This window comes from Oncorhynchus nerka, linkage group LG11, assembly GCF_034236695.1.
Source record: "Oncorhynchus nerka isolate Pitt River linkage group LG11, Oner_Uvic_2.0, whole genome shotgun sequence".
NCBI lineage: Eukaryota > Metazoa > Chordata > Actinopteri > Salmoniformes > Salmonidae > Oncorhynchus > Oncorhynchus nerka.
In genome coordinates this window covers 30,059,972-30,084,701 of record NC_088406.1, presented here as the reverse complement: position 1 = coordinate 30,084,701, position 24,730 = coordinate 30,059,972, and the positions used below count along the sequence as shown (strand labels likewise).

Sequence of the window (24,730 nt, the reverse complement as noted above, 5' to 3'; positions counted from 1 at the left end):
TTGCTCTGGTAATATTAGAAGAAATAACCACACAATACACACAAAGTATGAAATATTTGTTCACATATATTTTTTTATAACGTAACATTTTTGAAGTACATTAAGAAATAGAAGCAAAAGTTTATAAAACTTCCCAGCAGAAATCAATGATGGGCCAGCATCAGCCTTTTTCCTTAACAGACAGGTAGGTCTATTCTCTATATCCAAAGAAAATCGCTACATTTTTTTCCTGTGCTACCTTTATTTCCCATGAAAGCACCAGCTGTCTGCGTCTTTTTCTTTTATAAAATATAAATTATTGAAAAATATTCAAATGTTTGTGAACTAAATACATAAAAAATTATCTCATTAACAAAAATACAGAAACACTATAAAATATACAAAAAAAACAACACCATCCATAACAAAAAAGGTTTCCTAATGGATCAGTCTGAGATATGCTAATATCGCAAGGTATCTGTGTATTTATGTATTTAGTCCATTTAGAAAGATCTGTGCAATACTTGTGTCCACAACTTAACGTATATGACGTTTACTGAAACAAACTTGACTTGAAGTCCAAACAGACACAGTATATGTTCCATTTAAACAAAGATAATATATTCTGATCTACTCAAAATGGTGACTGGCTAGGAGCTGGAAGGCATCATCAACAACAAGTTAAGCATATATTTAAACATGAACAGTTGCCCTAACATAAAACATTTTTTGGAGGAAAAATATCTGAACAGTAATAATCAACCAGTGATGTGAATCCTGGAAATGTAGCGTGCATAATGAACCACAGAGATTGGGTGGATTGATTTGTTCAAGAGAATTCAATCTTCTCCTCACAAGATTACGTGTGTGTGTGTGGTGTGTGGTCTGTGTGTGTGCGCGTGTGTGTTTGTGCTGACTGACACTAGAAAAACCAACCCTGTGGTCAGTTGCCCAACTAAAAAGTAACTAATATGGACAGAAATCCCTTTCCTATAATCTCAAGAGGGAACTTCAGTCAGTCCAGCCAAATATCTTCACTGAGTCCTGACACTGAGTGCTTTCCAACAAATCAAAAGATCAAAGCAGAAACAACACTTTGCATGTGAGGGAATAACAGTTCCTGTCCTTCAAGATGGTGGACATACCCAAAGCTCTATCTATCGCCCAGACCTCACATGGGTTTGGTTATTATTCCTGCTTAGTCTCTTGCTTATTTGTTTCATCTGGGTCTTAATAAAGCGTTATGAAATACAATCTGTACAAATAAACATTTCAAACCCTATTTTCATCAGAATGGGTAACATTCAGCCACTGTAAACAATAACATTTGTATTTTAAGATGATATTTCTTGACTTTGGCTTTTCCCATAAGACCTGCGTATAGTCATGTTCCCACTGACGACATTACTCAAAACCCAACCAGCACAACTACTGTGGCTCTTGAGTAAGCTGCACAAGTACATACAGTATTCAGGGCATGTAATTTCATTGATCCTTTCCATATACTGAATTGGGTGTCCTTATGTCTTAGAAATAGAACAGCATGTACAAAGCATGGTAAGAAAATAGCATATAATGCCACATCTCTCCCAGTAGTCCTTTAGCCCAACTGTTTATGTTAGTCCTGTTTCCTGTCGATCTCTACCTCCTCATTGGTGAAATGGAGCATCTTTACAAACATTTCAGTTAACAAAAGACTCCAAGCTGTACAATAGCACAAGCATTAATCTCATCCTCATGAAATAATGATGATAATTCTCTTTCAGCCACTACTGATTAACTTCACAACTCCACGGTTCCCTCCCAAAACTACCCGGTCCTCCTCTCATCTCCCTCTTTTTCAAACAGTCATCCAAAGTTTACACTCCTTGCTTTGAACCCTTCTCTTTTCACCCTACTACCATCATGCACCTTGATATACCTTACCTAGCTATGGCAGCTTCCCTTCATTCAGAGAACACCACGTAACACACACAAATACAGTACACTCTTACATTCCTAAGCTTTCTCTTTTGACTACAAAAACCATCCATCGTACATGGCTTGCAATTCAATTTGTCGACAACAGGTGCCTCCCTCTCTGCTCTCTTCTAAAGCAATGCTAAAATGGGGGTTTGGAAAACCACTCAATGTACAGATTGTGATGGGCACATTTGACTCTTTCATGTCCAAATACTTTCAAAACTCACCACAGAAAGGGTGTCTAAAGATTTGTATTACTGGTGGTAAGACAGTATATTTCTATAGTGAAGCGGCAAATGTGCAGAGCTGAAAGCGTCAGTTTTAAAGCAACGGTTACTTTCAGGTGTCTATCAACCGTTCTTGGTATGAGTAAGTAACTCTCCATCCAACCTATGAAAATGAGTAAAAAGGCCCGTGTCTAGTGTCATCTGATAGTCATATCAGCATGTTTCAGTTATTGGGCTTTCACAGAGAGGAGACAGGACTAACTTAACATTAAATGGTGCAACGTTTGGTTTCATAATACCTTCATAAAAAAAAAACATTTTAAAAAAGGGGGAACCCTGGTCGGACTGAGACTAAACAGCACACCAGGAGTTGAATCTCAACGATAATACTGACACAAACATTATGCTTCTGAAACAATAGTAACAAAAACAACACTTTTTTTGGTCCAAGCTGAGAACTCTACCCATGCCTATTGTGTGGAGTGTGGCAGAGAAACAGTGATCTATTTCCACTACTTTCCATTTTATACTTGGCAACAGATTTCATAGCAGGAAATCTCCATTCATGTTCTTCCTTATAATGAATCTTTCACTGTCTCTTGGCCCCCTTCCTCAATGTCAGTTTCTTGTGCTACTTAGGCTAAATGGCCACTCTATTCTAACTGATAGCTTTCCATGTGTCTTGAGCTACTAAGTAATACCAGTATATACATATAGCTACCATACACACTATCTCAAATGCAACATATTATCCATTTTCACGTTTGGCATGTGCTTCCTTTTTGAACGTCATCTGACAACAGCTCAAAATGATACAGACCACAGTTTAGGTTTGGTCCCAAAATGGGCACCCTCTTTAACCGGACGGCATCAATCTCTGAGCCCTAGTCCCCTCGGCTCCTTTACTCTCCTATTCTTCTACTATTTCTGTTCTCTCATCCCTCTGTTTTCACTCGTCCACATCAGGCTTGACGTCCAGCATGGCGTGGAGCTCCTCAGGGGTATATCCCAGCAGGCTTTTTAAGTCACAGACAAAGCGGTAGACATAGCGCTTCCCTGATGTCTTGTGGATGATGTTCTTGTCGTAGTAGTAGCGCAGGCCTCGGCTCAGCTTTTCGTAGTTCATCTTGGGCTTGTTTTTCCTCTTCCCCCACCGCCGAGCCACCTGAGTCACAGAGGGAAAAGGCACCCAGTTACACCATGTACCAACCTTGAGACAGAGCTATACACTAACCTCACATTACAATATTATCGTGTACATGTCTTCACTTGACATGGACCAATATTTAATGTAGCTAAATGTACCTGATACCGCTAAGGTTTCTCTGAATCTAAGTAAGGCAAATAACACTGTTGTTGGCGTCACATTAAAAAGACATCAAGCTCAATATCCAGGCTGCATCACATCAGGCCGTGATTGGGAATCCCATAGGGTGGCGCACAATGGGCCCAGCGTAGTCCAGGTTTGGCCGGGGTAGACCGCCATTGTAAAAAATATGTTTTTCTTAACTGACTTGCCTAGTTAAATTTAGTTTAAATACAGTTTAAATATTAAAAAAATCTGTCTAACTGTTTAGGGCCCCCATGCCATGTGAGGTCAATGGTGGTGACCTCTCACCTCGTCAGGGTCGGACAGCTTGAACTCCCAGCCATCTCCCGTCCAGCTGATGAAGGACTGACAAGACTTGTCCGTCAGAAGCTCCAGCAGAAACTGCCACAGCTGGATGGGACCGCTGCCTGCAGAGCAGAACCAGGAGAAGGGAGAGAGAGGTTAGAACACAGAGAGAGGAGCCTTGTTTTCAGTATAATACAGATGAGAATTACTGAACATGACATCATCAGCCGCATGTAAACACAGCATATCTGTGACTGACTGTTCTCCTCATGCTTCTCATTAACGACTTGACTTGGGGTCATTCATGTCCGACTATAAAAATATAAATATTGCACTCAGAATCAGACATGTACAAGGCATGATAGTGGAGAGAAAACAGTGTTTTCACAGACAAGGGTCCCATTCATCATGAATCCCTTTGTCTACACTTTTCCCTCTGCAGTATGTGGAGCTGGGCTTCACAGCGTGGTTTTTTCTGTCTGTATGAACTTCATGGCAATGAAATCACAGTGTTTAAAATAAGAGGGGATCTTCATATGAGGCCTTGGCTGTGTGTGTGTGTGTGTGTGTGTGTGTATGTGTATGTGTATGTGTATGTGTATGTGTGTGTGTGTGTGTGTGTGTGTGTGTGTGTGTGTGTGTGTGTGTGTGTGTGTGTGTGTGTGTGTGTGTGTGTGTACAGTGCCTGGCGAAAGTATTCACCCCCTTGGCATTTTTCCTATTTTGTTGCCTTTACAACCTGGAATTAAAATACATTTTTGTGGGATTTGTATCATTTGATTTACAAAACATGCCTACCACTTTGAAGATGCAAAATATGTTTTATTGTGAAACAAACAGGAAATAAGACCCTTAAACAGAAAACTTGAGTGTGCATAACTATTCACCCCCCAAAAGTCAATACTTTGTAGAGTCACCTTTTGCAGCAATTACAGCTGCAAGTCTCTTTGGATATGTCCCTATAAGCTTGGCACATCTAGCCACTGGGATTTTTTCCTATTCTTCAAGGCAAAACTGATCCAGTTGGATGGGTTCCTGCTGGTGTACAGCAATCTTTAAGTCATACCGCAGATTCTCAATTGGATTGAGGTCTGGTCTTTGACTGGGCCATTCCAAGACATTTAAATGTTTCCCCTTAAACCACTCGAGTGTTGCTTTAGAAGTATGCTTAGGGTCATTGTCCTGCTGGAAGGTGAACCTCCGTCATAGTCTCTTATCTCTGGAAGACTGAAACAGGTTTCCCTCAATAATTTTCCTGTATTTAGAGCCATGCATCATTACTTAAATTCTGACTAGTTTCCTAGTCCCTGCTGATGAAAAATATCCCCACGTCATGATGCTTCCATGATGAGAGGTGTTGGGTTTGTGCCAGACATAGAGTTTCCTTGATGGACAAAAAGCTTAATTTTAGTCTCATTTGACCAGAGTACCTTCTTCCATATGTTTGTGGAGTCTCCCATATGCCTTCTGGCGAACACAAAACGTGCTCGCTTATTTCTTTCTTTAAGCAATGGCTTTTTTTCTGGCCACTCTTCCGTAAAAGCCCAGCTCTGTGGAGTGTATGGCTTAAAGTGGTCCTATGGACAGATACGCCAATCTCCGCTTCAGGGTTATCTTTGGTCTCTTTGTTGCCTCTCTGATTAATGCCCTCCTTGCCTGGTCCATGAGTTTTGGTGGGCGGCCCTCTCTTGGCAGGTTTGTTATGGTGCCATATTCTTTCATTTTTTTAAAATAATGTATTTAATGGTGCTCTGTGGGATGTTCAAAGTTTTGGATATTTTATTAGAACCCAACCCTGATATGTATTTCTCCACAACTTTGTCCCTGACCTGTTTGGTGAGCCCCTTGGTCTTCATGGTGCCGCTTGCTTGGTGGTGCCCCTTGCTTAGTGGTGTTGCAGACTCTGGGGCTTTTCAGAACAGGTGAATGTATAGTGAGATCATGTGACAGATCATGTGACACTTAGTTAAATAAAGTCCACCTGTGTGAAATCTAACTATGTGACTTCTGAAGGTAATTGGTTGCACCAGATCTTATTTAGGGGCTTCATAGCAAAGGGGGTGAATACATATGCCCCCACCACTTTTCCATGTTAAAAAAGAAAAAATTGAAACAAGTAATTTTTTTCATTTCACTTCACCAATTTCGACTATTTTGTGTATGTCCATTACATGAAATCCAAATCAAAATACATTTATATTACAGGTTGTAATGCAACAAAATAGGAAAAACGCTAAGAGGGGTGAATACTTTGCAAGGCATTGTATGTGTGTGTGTAATGTAGTGTAAACTCCCAGAGATCAGCCATTAGAAACATTACATTTCATCTCATTTGTAAACAAATGCCGCTTGATTTTCTGTTATGTTCAGGTCTGTATTAATAATGCAATGTACCATAAAATCAATTGAATGCATTTACCTACAATTTGATTGACATTTTTTACATATATTTGTAGATTAAACAAATGGACCAAATGTGACGACCTGAACTTACAATCGTGTTGAAGAGAAAAATAAATAGTAGCAGGAGAGAAAAACTAAGTTTGGTTTGTGCTGCACTCTATTATCTTCTGTACTCTTTGATCTTGTGGTTTTCTGTACAAACAAAAAAGAACTACCTAGTTCAAATCACACCTGGCTATGCAGCGCCTACTTAGCAAAGCTGTAGCGGAGCGGAGCTGTTACCTCCCAGACATGCCTCATAAAATCATACGACACACATCAAAGCTTTCAGAGAAATTGAAGTGTGGGTTGAACACCTGAAAGCAAAATAAGTTGTTTTCAGTCCAAGGCTCATACTCGATTCCCTCAGTTATGAACATGAATGCAAAGACGCAGTACTCACATTTCAGAAAATAATAACCAGCTATATTCAACTGACTACTGTACAGTAGCTCTCCTCCAGATGAAGGCACATTCCAAAAAGCCTGCTACTGTAACCGTGGGCCCACATAAGGGTGATACAACAGTGCTCCATTGCAGCCCCCTCAGGCTCTCTCACACGAGAATGTTTGGAGACCCTAAAATGTTTTCCCAAAAAGATGTTAAATGCCCCCATGTACAATGGGCCTCATTGAAAAAGCATATAGTGTGGAGAAAGGGTGGGGGGGCTTGCATTCATAGTACTGTTTAGGATCTGCCTTTAGGCTTTACAGATGAGACTGTAGCCTATGCAGTGTGGAGAGAGAGAGAGAGAGAGAGAGGCGGCTGTAGACAAGGCACAGTGACTGACTGCCTGCTGCATCCCCAGAGATGACAGAAGTGTGATTGGAGATGAGAAACACAGTCAACCTCAGAGAGAGCTGACGACTGACTGAGCCTCACTTATCTCACACCTTCTTTATCACACCAGCTCATCACTGTGTGTGACTGGGAACCGTGTGTGTGCCTGTCAGTGCACAGCTACTGGGGAAGGAAGCCAAAACACATGTTTTCATCAAAAGCTATTTGAGATATTACATAAATGTTTTACTCTTTTCTGGGGAGATTCTCTCTGTTTTTCACATAGTAATAAAATGCATTTGTTGTTTGGGGGCCAAATGGGGTTGATCTTTCTCTTGGCTGCAGGACAGCATACAGGGTAATAACAGTTAATAACAATGGTTGTTGCCAGCCTCACAGTCTACACAAAAATGCCCAATTTTTCAGTTTTTGATTTGTTAAAAAAGTTTGAAATATCCAATAAATGTCGTTCCACTTCATGATTGTGTCCCACTTGTTGTTGATTCTTCACAAAAAATACAGTTTTATATCTTTATGTTTGAAGCCTGAAATGTAGCAAAAGGTCGCAAAGTTCAAGGGGGCCGAATACTTTCGCAAGGCACTGTACGTATTCATTTTTTTCACCTGTTTTCACTTTTCATTATGGGATATTGTGTGTAGATTGATGAGGGAAAAAAATATTTAATCGATTTTAGAATAAGGCTGTAACATAACAAAATGTGGAAAAAAATCAAGGGGTCTGAATACTTTCCGAATGCACCGTATATACTTGTGCTCTATGTTGAAACATGGAGAATTCAACTCTCTTACGAAAAAAACACATGAATTTGTGTGTGAAGTCATGTGATTTTCCACAATCATGTAGTTTTTCTGTAATGGCTATAGGTCCCAAAATGTAAAATGCTGAATAGGGATTTAAGTAGAAAAAATGTCAACTTTATCACTATGTTTTTACAAAACAAACTGAAAACCTTGCCATAAAAATAATTCAAAAATAGAATGTGCCAGACCTTGGATCTTTTTTTAAACTTCTAAGATGTGTTTCTTTGTGTTTGAATAGAAGATAGAGTAGCTTTTTCATCAGGCACTGTAGGTAGAAAGGGGCCTTAACAGATGAACAGATATATCTACTCTAGTTTTAAGTGCAGGTTTTGTTTTGTGTTTGCACCCAGGTTGCCAAGACGACCTGGAAAATAGGTTGAGATGCGGCCACAGATAAAACGGTGTAGATGAAAAAGTCAGAGGTGCAAGACGAGGCGAGATGGAGAGAAGAGGCTGAGAGCAAATGTCTTGGTTTCCTGTGAGTGCATGACTCTGGAGCTGCAGTGCCACAGGCTGTTATAGAGGTGTGTATATAAACGCTCTCAGCCAGAAGCTGTGCTGCCAGTTACAGAGACCCAATTACACTGAGGCACACCTAGAGTATGTACATCAGATGCAACTGCCTGGCAAACATGTAACATAGGGCTCCATTGGGTGGCATAAAAACGCCTGTAAGAAGTAAGAAGGATGAACGTTTGGCCATATTTATTGTAGTTGATCGCACATTTTCCAAACTGTAACCTGTATTTTCTTCATTCATTTCGACTAACCTGTGTATCCTGCCAGTGCTGCGGCGGGGATGACAGGTTTGTCCTTGCTGAGGTCTGCGCACTCCCTGACGTAGTCCTTGAAGGTTCCCTTGGGCTTGTGTCCATGCAGGGTGCTGGGGTAGTCCTCGGAGTCGAAGCTGTCATACGATGGGACGCGCTGCAGACTGCTGAAGGAGGACTGGCTGCTCCAGGACTGGGTCAGACGGTCACAGCTTTCAAAGCTCTCGTTGCTCTCAAACGAGTCCTGGCCTCCCAGCTTACCTGAGAGACAGAGAGGTGGAGAGCAGAATCTGTTAGTTTTATTGCCTCATAGTGTGAGAAGGAATGAAAATAGAATTATCTGAAAGTAAATAGTTTAGAGCAGTGACATTACGATTTGACAGAGGACAATATTTATGGAAGCAATACACAGACATTGGCAGTAAATTACACTCTCACTGAGCTTCTTTGTTCTGTATAACGTAATGGTATGGTCCTGGTCCCTTCATTTCACACTCAGTTTAGCATGTGCAACTGCGATTTGGTTTTGTCTAATTGGAAGAAGATCAATGCAAATTTCCTTGCTATTTCTGGCCTCGGCAAAGATAAAAGGAGCATTTCAACTGAGAGCTATTAAAGAATGAAAGATAATCCAGTGCCTCGACTGATACTGAAATCTTCAATTGCACAAATTGAAGCCACATGTGGTTTTCGGTGGTGCCACAAATACTTTCCCACATTTAGAAAGCACAATGTGCTGCCAAAAACCCTGGGATTTATTATGTACGAGGCCTGGACATACCTTGCAGGCGAATGCCCAGTCAGTCCACTGGACGGGCCTGTGTACTGTAAACTCCCTGACAGCCCTTACTAATTTGTTAAACCGGGGGATTTGAGAAGAAAATCCTCGCTTTATTGGTATTAATGTAAACCACGTTGTTAATTCTTCTCCAAACTATCAGTAGGAAAGCAAACAGTGGTGCATGTGGCAGGTAAACAGAACGATTCATGAGAAAGAAAAACCACGCTCTGACACTCTCTGTCACTTTATGTCCTTGCTGAGAACCACCTCAAGGTTAAGAGAAGAAAAAAAATTGAGAGAAAAAAATGTGGTTCTTCTTGAAGGTTACATCGCTTGGGCTGTTTTACATGAAAGCTATAGGGACAGACAGCGCTAACGCACCGTGTGGCTTTGTTCTCTTCTCACTCTGACATAAACAATTGACTTATTATCTCCTCGAGACGGGTTTGCTTGAACCACAAGCCAGCCTTAGGGCCTCCTTTCTTCTATCGTGGTACATCCAGTGATGTGGCAGGGCAAGATTGGAGGGCGTCAGCGAAATCACACGCACACAGTGATGTTCACAAACCCAACCCAATAAACTAGACCTCAAGTTACAGTCAACACCGTGGAATGACTTATCATAGATTCATACTGTTTGGACTGAATCAGAGTCTCAGTCTTATGCACAACTAAGACATGGACTATAGGCCTACTCACGTAATGACCCCAAGTTACCCAAGTTAACTTGTTCCTCTTTGAGATAGGGCACCTAATACACAGCAGCTGTAACAGCCACACTTCACAAACTCTTTATTTCCAACCATTTCCTTCACTGTCTTGTTTGTGACCCCTCACCTCTGCTGATGCGGCCCACACACATGTTGTCAGGGGAGACCACCTCCTGCTTGACTGAGAAGTAGTCCCCTTGCAGTGTGTTGAGGGGCATGTCCCTGAGGATGACGTTTGGGTATTCGCTCTCGTACTTGAGTGACAGCAGGTCTTCGGAGCTGATTGGGTGAAGGGTCTGGTAGGACTCTGTGATGAAGCCCGGCTCTGAGTATTCAGAGGGAGGAACGCACTGGGCATGCTCAATGCCATAGCCTGGAGAAACACAGGAGAAGGAGGAGGAGAGAAAGAGGGAGGGAGGGAGAGAGACGGGAAGAGAGTGAGAGATAGAGACAGAGAGGGAGGTGGATAGAGAAGTAGGGGGCGGGAGAGAGTGAGAGAAAGAGAGAGGGGAAGAGAGTGAGTGATAGAGAGAGAAAGGTGGAGAGGGAGAAGGAGGGGGCGGGAGAGAGCGCACGAGAGAGAGAGAGAGAGAGAGAGAGAGAGAGAGAGAGAGAGAGAGAGAGAGAGAAATGGAGAGCTCAGTAACTGCTACAACAAAAAGTCACTGGACCTAATGTGCTGAGTCATATCCCCATTCTTTCTGTATAGACATTGATTGACGTAACATATTACATATTAACAAGCCATTAGTGTATTAGAGCCAGACTACGTACATAGGATTTAGTCTCCTCAGTGATACTTACTGACAAAGTAGTCTGAGGTATAGTGGGATTCCTGGAACGTGGAGGTCAGGCCGTTGACAGGGAAATGCTTTGTGTCTTCTTCATGAAAAATAGATATCAACAGTCACTGACCCTGTCATTGATTTAATGTATCCTATAACAGTCGTAAACTCACTGCATCCAGTATGGCTGATTAAATATTAATGACCAGGAGGAAACGGAGGTCTTCCTCTTCATCTCAGATTACCATGTAAATGCTAACAGCGCTAACACTTGAAACCGTTTTGCACAAAGAGACTACAGTGCCAATGCTGTGCTTCAACACACACTACAGCTAATGTGATAGCTACAGTAGGCATTTCTGAGGCTTATGATTGATACCAGGGTTGGGCTCAATTTTGAATTGAAGGCAGTCAGTTCAGGAAGTAAACAAAAATTGTAATTAAATAATCTTAAAAGGGCATTTATGTTCAGCGATTTCTCAATGAACTGAAAAGTAGAAGCTATTTATATCAACATTTTGGAATTTTTTTTTTTTTATTAAAATCCCTACCTGAATTGGCTGCCTTCAATTCTAATTGAGCCCAACCCCGATTGGTATGTTGTACAGAGCATTGTGCGTACTGTAGTACATCATGCTACAGCCTGGGCCTACCTTTCTGAAGCATCTCTAGATGTTCCCAGAGGATGTCGCCCACATAGTCAGGTGCTAGATCCAGGAAGCGTTCCTTCCCCAGGGCACACATACTGGCCCCGTTCATACAGAACTTGTGGAAGTCCACGCTCTTCAGGCTAAACTCGTTCACCGTCCACGTTAGCCACTCTCCCACGTGGTTCTCTGTCCACTGCCTGGGGTCTGAGGAGGACATGGGGGGAGAGGGAGGGACATGTCACTGAAGGGCTACCTGAGGTCACAGTCATATACATGGTGACAAGAAACCTACACTCCACTCTGTTTTAATCTACCATCTCCTGAATTAGAATGGAGGTGAGGTATTATCAGGCCACAGAGCCATTTCTGTAGCACATTCATTTTCATTAGCAGTTTCATATTTTAGACGTGCTGCTTCTGCTATTAGAGGTAAGAGGTGAGGTGGTGCAGATAAGTGGTGATAGTAACAATAGACTGACAGTGAAACCCCAGCTATTTGCAGAGTGGCTGGGAGGGCTGGACTGGGGAAGCCAAACATAGACATGCTGCATCCTATAATATCAAAATGGTGAGCTCTGTGGTATGCCTCAATCGAAGAACCATCATTAATAATTTCTGTCTGTCTCTCTACCCCGGCTTTCTCTGAATCCTACAGTCTGTCTAACAACCAATACACTCAATCTGTCATTTTGTATATAATGTCACCACTTAGCAATCTTTAGTCATACTGAGAGGAGGGGTTTAGATTTTGAGTGTGTGTAGGGAAACATGTCACAGTGGGTAATCAAAAAATATGCATGTAAAGTGAGAGATAGGAAGAGAGAGAGAGAGAAAGACACAGAAAGAGAAAGTAAGACCTTGTTTAAGTGCTCTACCTTTGGGAATGGCCAGTCGTTGCTGTTCCTTTGTGAAGCCGCTGAACGTGTCCTTCAGAGCCTGAGACATCATCTCTTTACTCCCTGGAGTGAGCAGGGGCACGTCTCCACACTCCAGATCTGTCAGTCACACAGGAGAGAGAGACTAGCAGTCAGACTCACAGCGCACAGAACACAGGGCCACACACACACACACACAAACACACAGCCGCCGTGATGAAGCACTTGGCTGAACAATTACATCCTGTCCAGACAGACAGTGTATCGACTTGGGAGAGAATCAATTATACTATGGCAGCTGCCGCAAATGCTTTGGTCACATACACGTGCACACCAACAACACATGCTCCAGCTTCCGCTGTCCGTGTTGTCCAAGTGCCTCAAAGCAAAGGGTTGTTTGTTTGGCAATATATTGCATGAATGCCTCACATATGGACAAGGTAGAAGCCATTCTCACTGGGGACCCAGTGGGTAGGACTCACAGAGTGGGGCTGATACCTATCGCTGTGACCTCTTATGCCCCCTTCCCCCCAGAGGTCAGGGACGAGGCAATGATGTCACCCTAAGCCTTGCCAGGCTGGAGGGGGTGGGGGTAAGGGGTCAAGGAGGGTGGGTGGAGGGTGAGTGTCTCTGTGGTCCCGGACACACAGGCCCACTGTTCTCCCCTCACAGCCAGTGGGCATCCAGCATGAGACAGAGCACTCTTTGATGGCTTTAAACAGTGCCTGATGACTCGCATTGATCTAATTAGACTCTACCAGGCTACAGAGGGGTGGATGGAGGGAGGGGGAGAGGGAAAGCCCCCAGGGCAGGAGCGCTAAACTAGAGTGCTAAAACTTTACTTGGATCAAGACAGCAACAGAAAAAACTAAGATATGGAAAGAGAGACAGACAGACAGACAGACAGACAGACAGACAGACAGACAGACAGACAGACAGACAGACAGACAGACAGACAGACAGACAGACAGACAGACAATTGTGAATGAATATATAAATATATATAAATCACCACATTTCATAACAAAGAAAGGCATAAATGATTAACACGGCTGTATGTCACTGTCTCTATCACCCCTCGCTGTGTGAGGTAAACTTCCAGATCACAAGCAGGCCCGGAGGGAGGCTGGAGATGTTTTGTCACCCCTCTGCTGTCTCTCGACGCCATAAATGTTCTGGCATCTCTGCCCTGGTTTGATCTGCCAGCCCAGCGAAGGGGAGGCCTTGGCGATGTGAAGTTCATGCGTGTTTTCACTGGTCATCGACGTTCCCAACTTCGTCTGGAATGCACAACAGCTGTCGTTCCTCTGTGGGCTGTGGAACTGTAACTCAACGCTGCCCGTCTGGAACCCAAGGCTCTTTCTCTCTCTATCTAACCGCTGGAAGCTGACAGGCCAAATTATGCAGAGTGCCCAAATGGAAGCGAACCATAACACTGCCGGTGTGTGATTCGATTAGGCCTCCATGCTCCCTCTCTCTCCATTTGGAAGTCCTGATTATACTACATATTACAGTAACAACTCTATTGGCTTGGTTACGCATTTCTAAAGTATCATGGTATTTTAGAATCATATTACAAAAGACTGAAGACGCTATTGTCAGACAAGGCCCATTCTGAAATGAAAATAAAACGAGACCTGATGTCCATGACTGCACGGTCGTCTTAACCATCTCCACCGTGACGGCTGGTTGTTGATTGACTACGTAGGGTTAGATAGCGCTAGTGGAGCGCGCTCGCTGGCTGAGATGAGATGGAGCTTGCTCAGTCAGACTGTGCCTGGGCTTTGATATCTATCTAAGACAGAGACAGAGAGAATGTTGAAGTTTATTTTACATGGATCGAGTGGAGTTTGTCTGCACTTTGGAACCAGCTCGCGCTGCCCTCTCGTCATCCCCACGCTGGGCTTCGCAGGCCTAAAGCTGTCTTAAAACCCATCAAAGACACACAGCTCCCTCTGGGTGAGCAGGTGGGGGTTCATATTGTACAGACGCCCACCAGCTGAAACATGCTTAACCATTGTGAGTGTTTCTGAACTACATAACATTCATGTTTTAACTTCAACATGATATTTCCTGGTGCATGAAGCTCTTATAGACTGAACTGAATTTGATTCTGTCTTACACATATCAAATTATTCAATTTCATACAGTATTCCATGAATGATACTCACTCCCTCTCTAAACGACCCATGCAGTTCTCTGTAAGATAGCTAATGTACTGTACATCTAATAACTGGGGAGGCTGGCTTGGGTATAGAGTCTCTGCTAAATTATGAGGCCCTGATATGGTTTCAATGCCTGGGAGTCTGATTAGGGCAGGTTGGGCAGGGTCAGTATCACTGAGCGTTAAGTATCTGCCAGCCACCTTCACACACAGAGTGGTAGTCTATCATAGGATAAGACCCATCCATTTAGTGGACTGATAGTGTGATTGGGTTTAATATGTAGTGTGATTATGACAGAAGGAGGGTAAGGTTGGTGATCTATGACACCCACAACTTAGATTACAGTGGAGAGAGGGAGGACCGTGCCTGCATGTGGCTTATGCTAAATAGTCTTATTGCCTACCAATTAGGACAAAATAGGGATCATTCCATTTTTTATTAGAAGTGGTATGTAAAATGGGACTATATTATCATTGACAGACAGCGGGAGAGTGATGTCCTGTAGATTTACTGTAAAATATATTGATAGTCACTGGTTGGTGTGCAGAGTGCCACAACGATATCTGTCCCCAGAGAAGCCCACTGAATAGATGCTGTGCCTGCCTGGAAAAGCATCCCTCTTTCCCCACTCCTAACCTTCCCTGCAGACAAAGGTTCCAGTCCACACCTCTGGCCCACAGGTCTATTAGCAGCGGGGAACAGGAGGAGGGAGACACACGTGAACCAAATTAGTAGCCTTCTTCACCTGTGCGCCAGAGCGAGGATGTGAAATTGGGAATTTGCGGCCGGGGCCATGGCCCTAAGGAACCGTGGTGGGGCTGGAGCGGGGCAGGGCAAGTCAGGCTGGGTTAGGGTGGGTGAGGGGAGTGGAGTGGAGGGAGAGTGGAAGGATGAGTCATTGAGCTGTAATGTGAGTCGATCACAGGACTGACTAGGGGGAGATGAATGAAGAAAAGGGAGGCCTCAGAGTGCTCCCTCTGTCTGACATCAGAGTGGGAATGGTGCCATCTCCCTGCCTCTGGCTGAGACTGCTGTGTTCATTCATAAACCCCCTGCTACGACCCTGCCTCTGGCTGAGACTGCTGTGTTCATTCATAAACCCCCTGCTACGATGCTGCCTCTGCTTCAGATGATGCAACGACATGCATGGAGCAGGAAACTTCTACTGACACAATGGGAGAAAGAAGCACTGTGCTATCATGTGGCTATAAATAGTCCTAGACTGAGTGTGTATGAATGTGTGGGTGTCCATTTAGGTCTGTCATTGTGAGTGAGAAACAGAGTTGGTGTGAGATCAAAGAAGGGAGGACGTCTACAGGGCTATTCAGTGGACTGTCCGATATTTCAGCAGTGAAATGCTTTTAAAGCCATAAAGGGCTGATTTATTTAGGTCTAATGTGAGATTAACATCTTGACAATACAACTGTCTTTCTCTTTCTCTCTCTCTGCAGCGCTTTGTGGGTGGTACGGCTGTATTTATGTATGCGACTGGGTCCACTTCCTGAGGCTAAGGTGTCACTTCCCAGAGAGAGAGAGAGAGAGGTGGGTTGAGCTGGTTGGGCCTTTCAGGGCCAACCCAGGTTAACCCCTTTACCGAAAATGTCCCTCTGAGGCTTTATGGTTTATTAGGCAGCGGTGGTGGGTACCACCAGGGGGTCCAGCCAACTCAGGGACCCCCTGTCCAGAGGTGACGCTGCTATCTGAGAGAGGCTTTGATGGAGATTTGTATCAGTCCCAGTCTGGGAGCACAGGGTCATAAACCCCGCTGACATAAAGAGAGACCATTCAGCCCTGCAGAGTGGTGGGGTTGGGGGGGGGTCAGAGGGCACTCTAAGTCCTGAGAGGTCCGCTTGTTCTGTCGCTATTTGGAATTCCATGTGAGGGCCAGGGCCAGAGACAGTAATAGAAGTGGCCGCTTGCCACTCGCTAGAGGAGGCTGCCGGGCCGTTAAAGTAGTGGTGTTACAGCAGGACCGACAGTGGGCCAGGGCCAGATGAGTTACAGCAGGACCGACAGTGAGCTAGGGCCAGATGAGTTACAGCAGGACCGACAGTGGGCCAGGGCCAGATGAGTTACAGCAGGACCGACAGTGGGCCAGGGCCAGATGAGGGCCAGCAGGACCGACAGTGGGCCAGGGCCAGATGAGTTACAGCAGGACCGACAGTGGGCCAGGGCCAGATGAGGGCCAGGGCCAGATGAGTTACAGCAGGACCGACAGTGGGCCAGATGAGTTACAGCAGGACCGACAGTGGGCCAGGGCCAGATGAGGGCCAGGGCGAGATGAGTTACAGCAGGACCGACAGTGGGCCAGGGCCAGATGAGTTACAGCAGGACCGACAGTGGGCCAGGGCCAGATGACGGCCAGCCCAGGCGCTGCTCTGAGGTCACAGGCTGGGGCTATCCCCCCATTCATCTAGCCATCCATTTCATCCTGTTGAAACACGGTTGCTATTCTTAGGTACTGTTGACCAGACCTATAACTACTATTACTGTTGACCAGATCTGTTACTACTACTACTGTTGACCAGACCCGTAACTACAACTACTGTTGACCAGACCCGTAACTACTACTACTGTTGACCAGAGCAGTAACTACTACTACTGTTGACCAGACCAGTAACTACTCCTACTGTTGACCAGACCCGGAACTACTACTACTGTTGAAACAGACCCGTAACTACTAGCTGCAAAATCTGGACCGAGCTAGACATTCTGGACCCTCTCTTTCAAAAATGATCTGCCGAAATGACCAGCCCCTATTTCCAGCCTGTTCAACCTCTCTTTCGTATCGTCTGAGATTCCCATAGATTGGAAATCTGCCGCGGTCATCCCCCTCTTCAAAGTGGGAGACACTCTAGACCCAAACTGCTACAGACCTATATCTATCCTACCCTGCCTTTCTAAGGTCTTCGGAGGCCAAGTTAACAAACAGATTACGGACCATTTAGAATCCCACCGTACCTTCTCCGCTATGCAATCTGGTTTCAGAGCTGGTCATGGGTGCACCTCAGCCATGCTCAAGGTCCTAAATGACATCATAACCGCCATCGATAAGAGACATTATTGTGCAGCCATACTCATCGACCTGGCTAAGGCTTTCGACTCTGTCAATCACAACATTCTTATTGGCAGACTCAACAGCCTTGGTTTCTCAAATGATTGCCTCGCCTGGTTCACCAACTGCTTCTCAGATATAGTTCAGTGTCTCAAATCGGAGGGCCTGTTGTCCGGGACTTCTGGCAGTCTCTATGAGGGTGCAACAGGGTTCAATTCTTGGGCCGACTCTCTTCTCTGTATACATCAATGATGTCGCTCTTGCTGCTGGTGATTCTTTGATCCACCTCTACGCAGATGACACCATTCTGTATACTTCTGGCCCTTCTTTGGAAACTGTGTTAACAAACCTCCAGACGAGCTTCAATGCCATACAACTCTCCTTCTGTGGCCTCCAACTGCTCTTAAATGCAAGTAAAACTAAATGCACTAGCTTTAAGCACCGACTGTCAGAGCAGCTCACAGATTACTGCACCTGTACATAGCCCACCTATAATTTAGCCCAAACAACTACCTCTTTCCCAACTGTATTTAATTTATTTATTTATTTTGCTCCTTTGCACCCCATTATTTTTATTTCTATTTTGCACATTCTTCCATTGCAAAACTACCATTCCAGTGTTTTACTTGCTATATTGTATTTACTTTGCCACCATGGCCTTTTTTGCCTCTACCTCCCTTCTCACCTCATTTGCTCACATTGTATATAGACTTGTTTATACTGTATTATTGACTGTATGTTTGTTTTACTCCATGTGTAACTCTGTGTCGTTGTATCTGTCGAACTGCTTTGCTTTATCTTCAACCCATCGCTGCCTGCACCTGCCCGCCTGTCCAGCATCACTACTCTGGACGGTTTTGACTTAGAATATGTGGACAACTACAAATACCTAGGTGTCTGGTTAGACTGTAAACTCTCCTTCCAGACTCACATCAAACAGCTTCAATCCAAAATTAAATCTAGAATTGGCTTCCTATTTTTCAACCAAGCATCCTTCACCCATGCTGCCAAACATACCCTCGTAAAACTGACCATCCTACCGATCCTCAACTTTGGAGATGTCATTTACAAAATAGCCTCCAACACCCTACTCAGCAAATTGGATGCAGTCTATCACAGTGCCATCCGTTTTGTCACCAAAGCCCCATATACAACCAACCACTACGACCTGTATGCTCTCGTTGGCTGGCCCTCGCTTCATATTCATCGCCAAACCCACTGGCTCCAGGCCATCTACACGTCTCTGCTAGGTAAAGCCTCACCTTATCTCAGCTCACTGGTCACCATAGCAGCACCCACACGTAGCACGCGCTGCAGTAGGTATATCTCACTGGTCACCCCCAAAGCAAATTCTTCCTTCCAGTTCTCTGCTGCCAATGACTGCAACAAACTGCAAAAATCACTAAAGCTGGAGACTCATCTACCTCACGAGCTTTAAGCACCAGCTGTCAGAGCAGCTCACAGATCACTGCACCTGTACATAGCCCATCTGTAAATAGCCCATCCATCTACCTCATCCCAATACTGTATTTATTTATTTATCTTGCTCCTTTGCACCCCAGTATCTCTACTTGCACATTCATCTTCTGCACATTCTACCATTCAAGTGTTTAGTTGCTATATTGTAATTACTTTACCACCATGGCCTATTTATTGCCTTAACTCCCTTATCCTACCTCATTTGCACATGCTGTATAGATACTTTTACTACTGTATTATTGATTATATGTTTGTTTCTTCCATGTGTAACTCCGTGTTGTTTTATGTGTCGAACTGCTTTGCTTTATCTTGGCCAGGTCGCAGCTGCAAATGAGAACTTGTTCTCAACTGGCCTACCTGGTTAAATAAAGGTGAAATAAATAAAAAAAGTAATAAAATACTACTACTGTTGACCAGACCTGTGACTACTACTACCGTTGACCAGACCCATAACTACTACTATAACTACTACTACTGTTGACCAGACCCATAACTACTACTATAACTACTACTACTGTTGACCAGACCCATAACTACTAGTAGAGCTACTACTACTGTTGACCAGACCCATAACTACTACTATAACTACTACTACAGTTGACCAGACCCATAACTACTACTATAACTACTACTACTGTTGACCAGACCCATAACTACTAGTAGAGCTACTACTATTGTTGACCAGACCCATAACTACTACTATAACTACTACTACTGTTGACCAGACCCATAACTACTACTATAACTACTACTACTGTTGACCAGACCCATAACTACTAGTAGAGCTACTACTACTGTTGACCAGACCCATAACTACTACTATAACTACTACTACTGTTGAGCAGACCCATAACTACTACTATAACTACTACTACTGTTTACCAGACCAGCGACTACTACTACTGCTGACCAGACCCTTAACTACTACTATAACTACTACTACTATTGACCAGGCCCATAACTACTACTATAACTACTACTACTGTTGACCAGACTCATAACTACTAGTAGAGCTACTACTACTGTTGACCAGACCCATAACTACTACTATAACTACTACTACTGTTGACCAGACCCATAACTACTACTATAACTACTACTACTGTTGACCAGACCCATAACTACTACTATAACTACTACTATTGTTGACCAGACCCATAACTACTACTATAACTACTACTACTGTTTACCAGACCAGCAACTACTACTACTGCTGACCAGACCCTTAACTACTACTATAACTACTACTACTGTTGACCAGACCTGCAACTACTACAACTGTTGACCAGACCCATAACTACTACTATTGTTGACCAGACCCATAACTACTAGTATAGCTACCACTACTGTTGACCAGACCCATAACTACTAGTATATTGACTACTACTGTTGACCAGACCCATAACTACTAGTATAGCTACTACTACTGTTGACCAGACCCTTAACTACTACTATAACTACTACTACTGTTGACCAGACCCATAACTACTAGTATAGTGACTAGTTAGACTAGTTGACCAGACCTGTTACTACTATTACTGTTGACCAGAGCAGTAACTACTATTACTGTTGACCAGAGCATTAACTACTACTACTGTTGACCAGACCTGAAACTACTCTTCAGTCTGTCTGTCTCTCTTTACAACACAAGCACATAGCTCTCAAGGAACACCACTCTGATGCTAACAGAGACTAATGCTCCATTGCTGCTCTTCTCTCTTTCTCTCTCTTCTCTATCTTTGAAATCACATTAGTTTCTGATGTGTAGTAAGTGCATTAAGTCCATATTAGCTACCTTTTTCAATTGATCGCTGGCTATGCCTGGTGGAGTGTATTTCTCTTGAATGCTGGTGGAAATTCCCTGCTTTCTGCAGAAGGGATAAAACCGAGACAAAGCTCTTACTAATGGCTCATGGTCACCATATATGCTGCTCACGATCATACACTCAATGCTTCAATCATAGAGAAAGACCAGATGGTTTTATGTGTCTTCAAAATAGAAGTAACGACTGGGTTACAAAATGTCTCACTCTGCAAAACTACATACACAGATTGTGCAATGCCCCAACTCTCTATGAAAAACACCTACAGCACATTTCAGCATTTCACAACCCTCCAATCCACCCAAGGCAAGGAACAAGGGATAAAAGCAGGAGAAGTCTGTTCTGTGTTGTTTGTGAGTTAACCAGGGCTCTGGCTAGCTGTTAGAGTACATGCTAGAGAGCAGAGCAGGTGGTGTGAGATTAGCGGCATGTAGCAGCTTTCCCTGGCCCCAGCCTTGCTGTAAACACACAGGGGATGCTCTGGGGGAACTGTTTAGGCGTTAAAGCAAACACACAAAATATCTGACAAACAGTTTACTCGCTCGCTTGCATTCTTCTAACAAACCCACCATGCCTGGCCCCCTTTTGTCTAAACTGCAACATTCCGTGAGTACAGTTTCCTGACACCATTCTGAAATATGGCGGGAAGCGATACCGCCTGAAAGTAGGGGGAATCCGTCATATTAATGGAATATTCATTCATTCAACAGTTCTCTTTGTGACATTCTACGCACACAAACACTATGAGCCATGGATACAATTCTACATCACACAGCTTAATGCGCTCTGCTCATTCTAAAGCATGGGAGACAGATAGTGGATAAATAAATTCACTGCAGACCACATTGTTTTCCTGTTGCGTGCCATACATTCCTCTGGTGTTTTTACAATCACTAATGTGTTTCTCACAGCTTTCTTGTGTGCCTTTAGTGTGACCGAAAATGACTGTGGCCCCCTTAGAAAATGGTTGGAGGTCAAATACTGTAGTTGAATTACCCTCTATTTTGGATGGATCGTTGTTGTTTTCGAGTTGAAATTAGTGTTTGTAAAACAGATCAAACGTCTGGTTACTTCTTCTTCTTTCTCCTCTATCTCAATAGAGGTGGTTTTTGATGCAATGCAACACTTCAGAGAGATATAGCTGTGTGTGTGCTGATCAAATGATGTGTAACAGATAACAGCAACTCATGGAAAATATGCACGGAAGCGTACATACCCTTACACTCACTCACACACTCATCCAAATGCAGGTATAGGCAAAACATTGAGTAGATGTGACTCACACTGTCAAAGAATGACTGGACATAACATTGTGTTCCTCTTGCCGTGAGTAAACATGACGAAAGAAATTAGGCTTTCTAAAAGAATGTTGTTATTTACTCACTATTTGTAATTTATTCCTCAGAGGTTCCCATAAAAACACACTGGAGTCTGAGGTCTGAGTGTTGAGGCAGGAGCATGTAGAGAGACCTCTTAATGTGGTTTTATGAGAAACTGCCAGTGGACTGTGTCCCAGCAGCTCTTTAGTGGTAGAAGTGAACGGTGTCAAAGACAAGTTCTCAATAGGATGGGCCCTTGGGACTCCTCCAGATGCCCACAGTAACTGTTATTAGCAACACTCAGTCTGGAGATTGCCAGGCCAGGCTACTCACTCCATCCAAAATATGCAGATATGAAGAAAGAGAGAGAAGGAGCCAGGTTGCAGTTGTAAATGAGAACTTGTTCTCAACTGGCCTACCTGGTTAAAAAAAGCTAAGGCATCCAGCTGTTACAAACACCCAACTCCCAACCAACCACAGCCTGAGCCCCAACCCCAGCCCCAACCCCCCTTCCTTGGGGTGCCAGAGCAGAGCACATGTGCCTCTGATTTGACTGTGCCTGCATCACTGAGGCTCGACTCGACGTGAGAGCGCCACAGAGTCTCACCTACATCATAGAACTCTCCTCCCCCGCCACAGCTTTCCTTATTGTTCTCTACTAAGGAGAGCAGACCTGCTTGTCAATACCCCTCTGGTGTAGTAGGGTTGACATACAGTCTGTGGCTCATGGGACGTTCACTACTAGCCTGATTACAAAAGCAGCCCACATGCTGACTCTAAAAACAGGTGGTCTGCAGAAAACTGAAAATGCTTACCGAAAGGAATTATGAAAATCTGGGCCACTGGCCGTAAGCAAACGACTGGGCCGTCCGCAGAGGACACCAGATTGATGTCTATACCAGACAAAGCATTGTTACTCTGGGCAAACAACCTCCCGATGAGGAACTGTAAAACAGCAGTATGGGGACAGAAATACATGTAGTGCAACACACAGGGAATGGTGGGACGTGTGGGGGGTGGTTGGCCACACCTCCAGACACAGCTATGGTTTGGTGAGGCAGCGTGGAGCCCACCAGTTAGCTCTCCCAGTCAGCACAGTAATGTAGAGTAATGGGGAGAGGAAGGGCCTGTGGCAGCCGGTGGCACGCGGTGGTGTGGCGGGTGCTGTGACTCAGTGATTAGCAGAGACTGACAGACGGCTGGGATGAGACAGGCCGACGCCACATCAAGGTCTGAGGTGACGTTAGACTGAGAGATGCTCATGTGGCCCACAGAGGGGATGGAAAAGAGGAAGGAGAGGGGGAGAGGAGGAATGAGAGGGAGGAGGCTGTAAAAAACCTTCAAGCTTGTTACTTCTTAACTTGTGGACATGCTGTTTCTTTGTTTTGGTTGGCGTCTCGAGAAGGATTATTGGTGAAGGCTACACTCCAAGAGATGAGTCTACTCTGTTTTTGACAAGGTCTAAAGAAATCATCTTTCAAGAAGTTCACATACCGTTATAGAACTTCAAAAAGATTTAGAGTACAACCAAATTACACACATGCCTATGCTTTCAGCACATCTTACAGTATGTGCCACACCTTCAAATGCCTTTCTTGCACTCACTCTCCACATATGCTTACTATTTAGCACAGTGATGTATCACAAGGTAGTACGCCTACTTTTATATGACTAAGTTCTGAAAGGCTAAATTAATGCGTGTAGTCACAAGAGAGACATCCCGATTTTGCCCACGCACGATAATGCTTCACAGATTAACAGGGCAGGACTAAGGTCAGAGAGATGAATGAACGAATGAGGAGAAGGAGGAGGGAGGAGATACCCATTTAATGATATTATAGGGTGACATCATAGCCCATTCACAGCAGAGACACTGGGTCATTGTGGCCAGTAGAAAAGTATTCCTCTTCATAGACAACCATTCTACCAACAGCCCAGCCTTTGAAACATCTGCCCCACATGAGATGAGTCTGAGGCACATTCGGGAGACTGGGCATTCAGTGTATCCACTGGGCACAACGGCAGCCTGGCATCATGGAGACATTGTTTAGCTAAACACTGTCTAATTACTATGGGCAAAGCACCAAATACCAGACACCAAAAAGTGCTTTTGATCGAACATCCTGGTTGGCCATTACTTGATTCGGCAAAGGGAAATGGACTTCAGCATACCTGTTTGTTCTGTTGGGTCCAGTAGCACCAACCCACATCAGAGGAGCCTGAATCGCCCCACCGCTATTTGCACAGCTGCCAAATGGCCAGGCGGGCTCAAACACGGGCACATTTAGCATTTTACACAGCACTACTGGAGGAGTGCTGACACTGTCAAACCAGCCCTGAGCTGACACATGCTTATTTTAGCCACCCTGCCCAGAAGGAAAACACTCCTCACCATACCAACAGGCACCAAATTGGGGAGGGACAGTCGGGCGTCAGCCTCTGGCTCCTGGCCCATTGTGGACCCTGGCTGGCTGTATGTGACATGGGTGTG

General features: G+C 44.2%; 1 protein-coding gene across 4 annotated transcripts in view; it reads right to left on the bottom strand.

Moving 5' to 3' along the window:
- Nucleotides 1-46: 46 nt before the first annotated feature.
- LOC115136665 (protein C-ets-1) overlaps nucleotides 47-24,730 on the bottom strand; it is a 42,341-nt gene continuing 17,657 nt past the window's right edge. For 2 of the 4 annotated variants that reach the window (XM_029672283.2, XM_029672284.2), the window contains 7 exons: nucleotides 12,399-12,518; nucleotides 11,527-11,727; nucleotides 10,893-10,970; nucleotides 10,216-10,461; nucleotides 8,598-8,858; nucleotides 3,787-3,905; nucleotides 47-3,333 (listed from right to left, as the gene is read on the bottom strand). In XM_029672283.2, coding sequence (XP_029528143.1) covers nucleotides 3,118-3,333; nucleotides 3,787-3,905; nucleotides 8,598-8,858; nucleotides 10,216-10,461; nucleotides 10,893-10,970; nucleotides 11,527-11,727; nucleotides 12,399-12,518 — 1,241 coding nt within the window. In that variant the 3' untranslated portion in view covers nucleotides 47-3,117. Of the gene's footprint in view, nucleotides 3,334-3,786; nucleotides 3,906-8,597; nucleotides 8,859-10,215; nucleotides 10,462-10,892; nucleotides 10,971-11,526; nucleotides 11,728-12,398; nucleotides 12,519-14,035; nucleotides 14,194-20,892; nucleotides 20,961-24,730 lie in introns of those variants that run through there. The other 2 variants (XM_029672285.2, XM_065024392.1) reach the window with 2 other exon arrangements.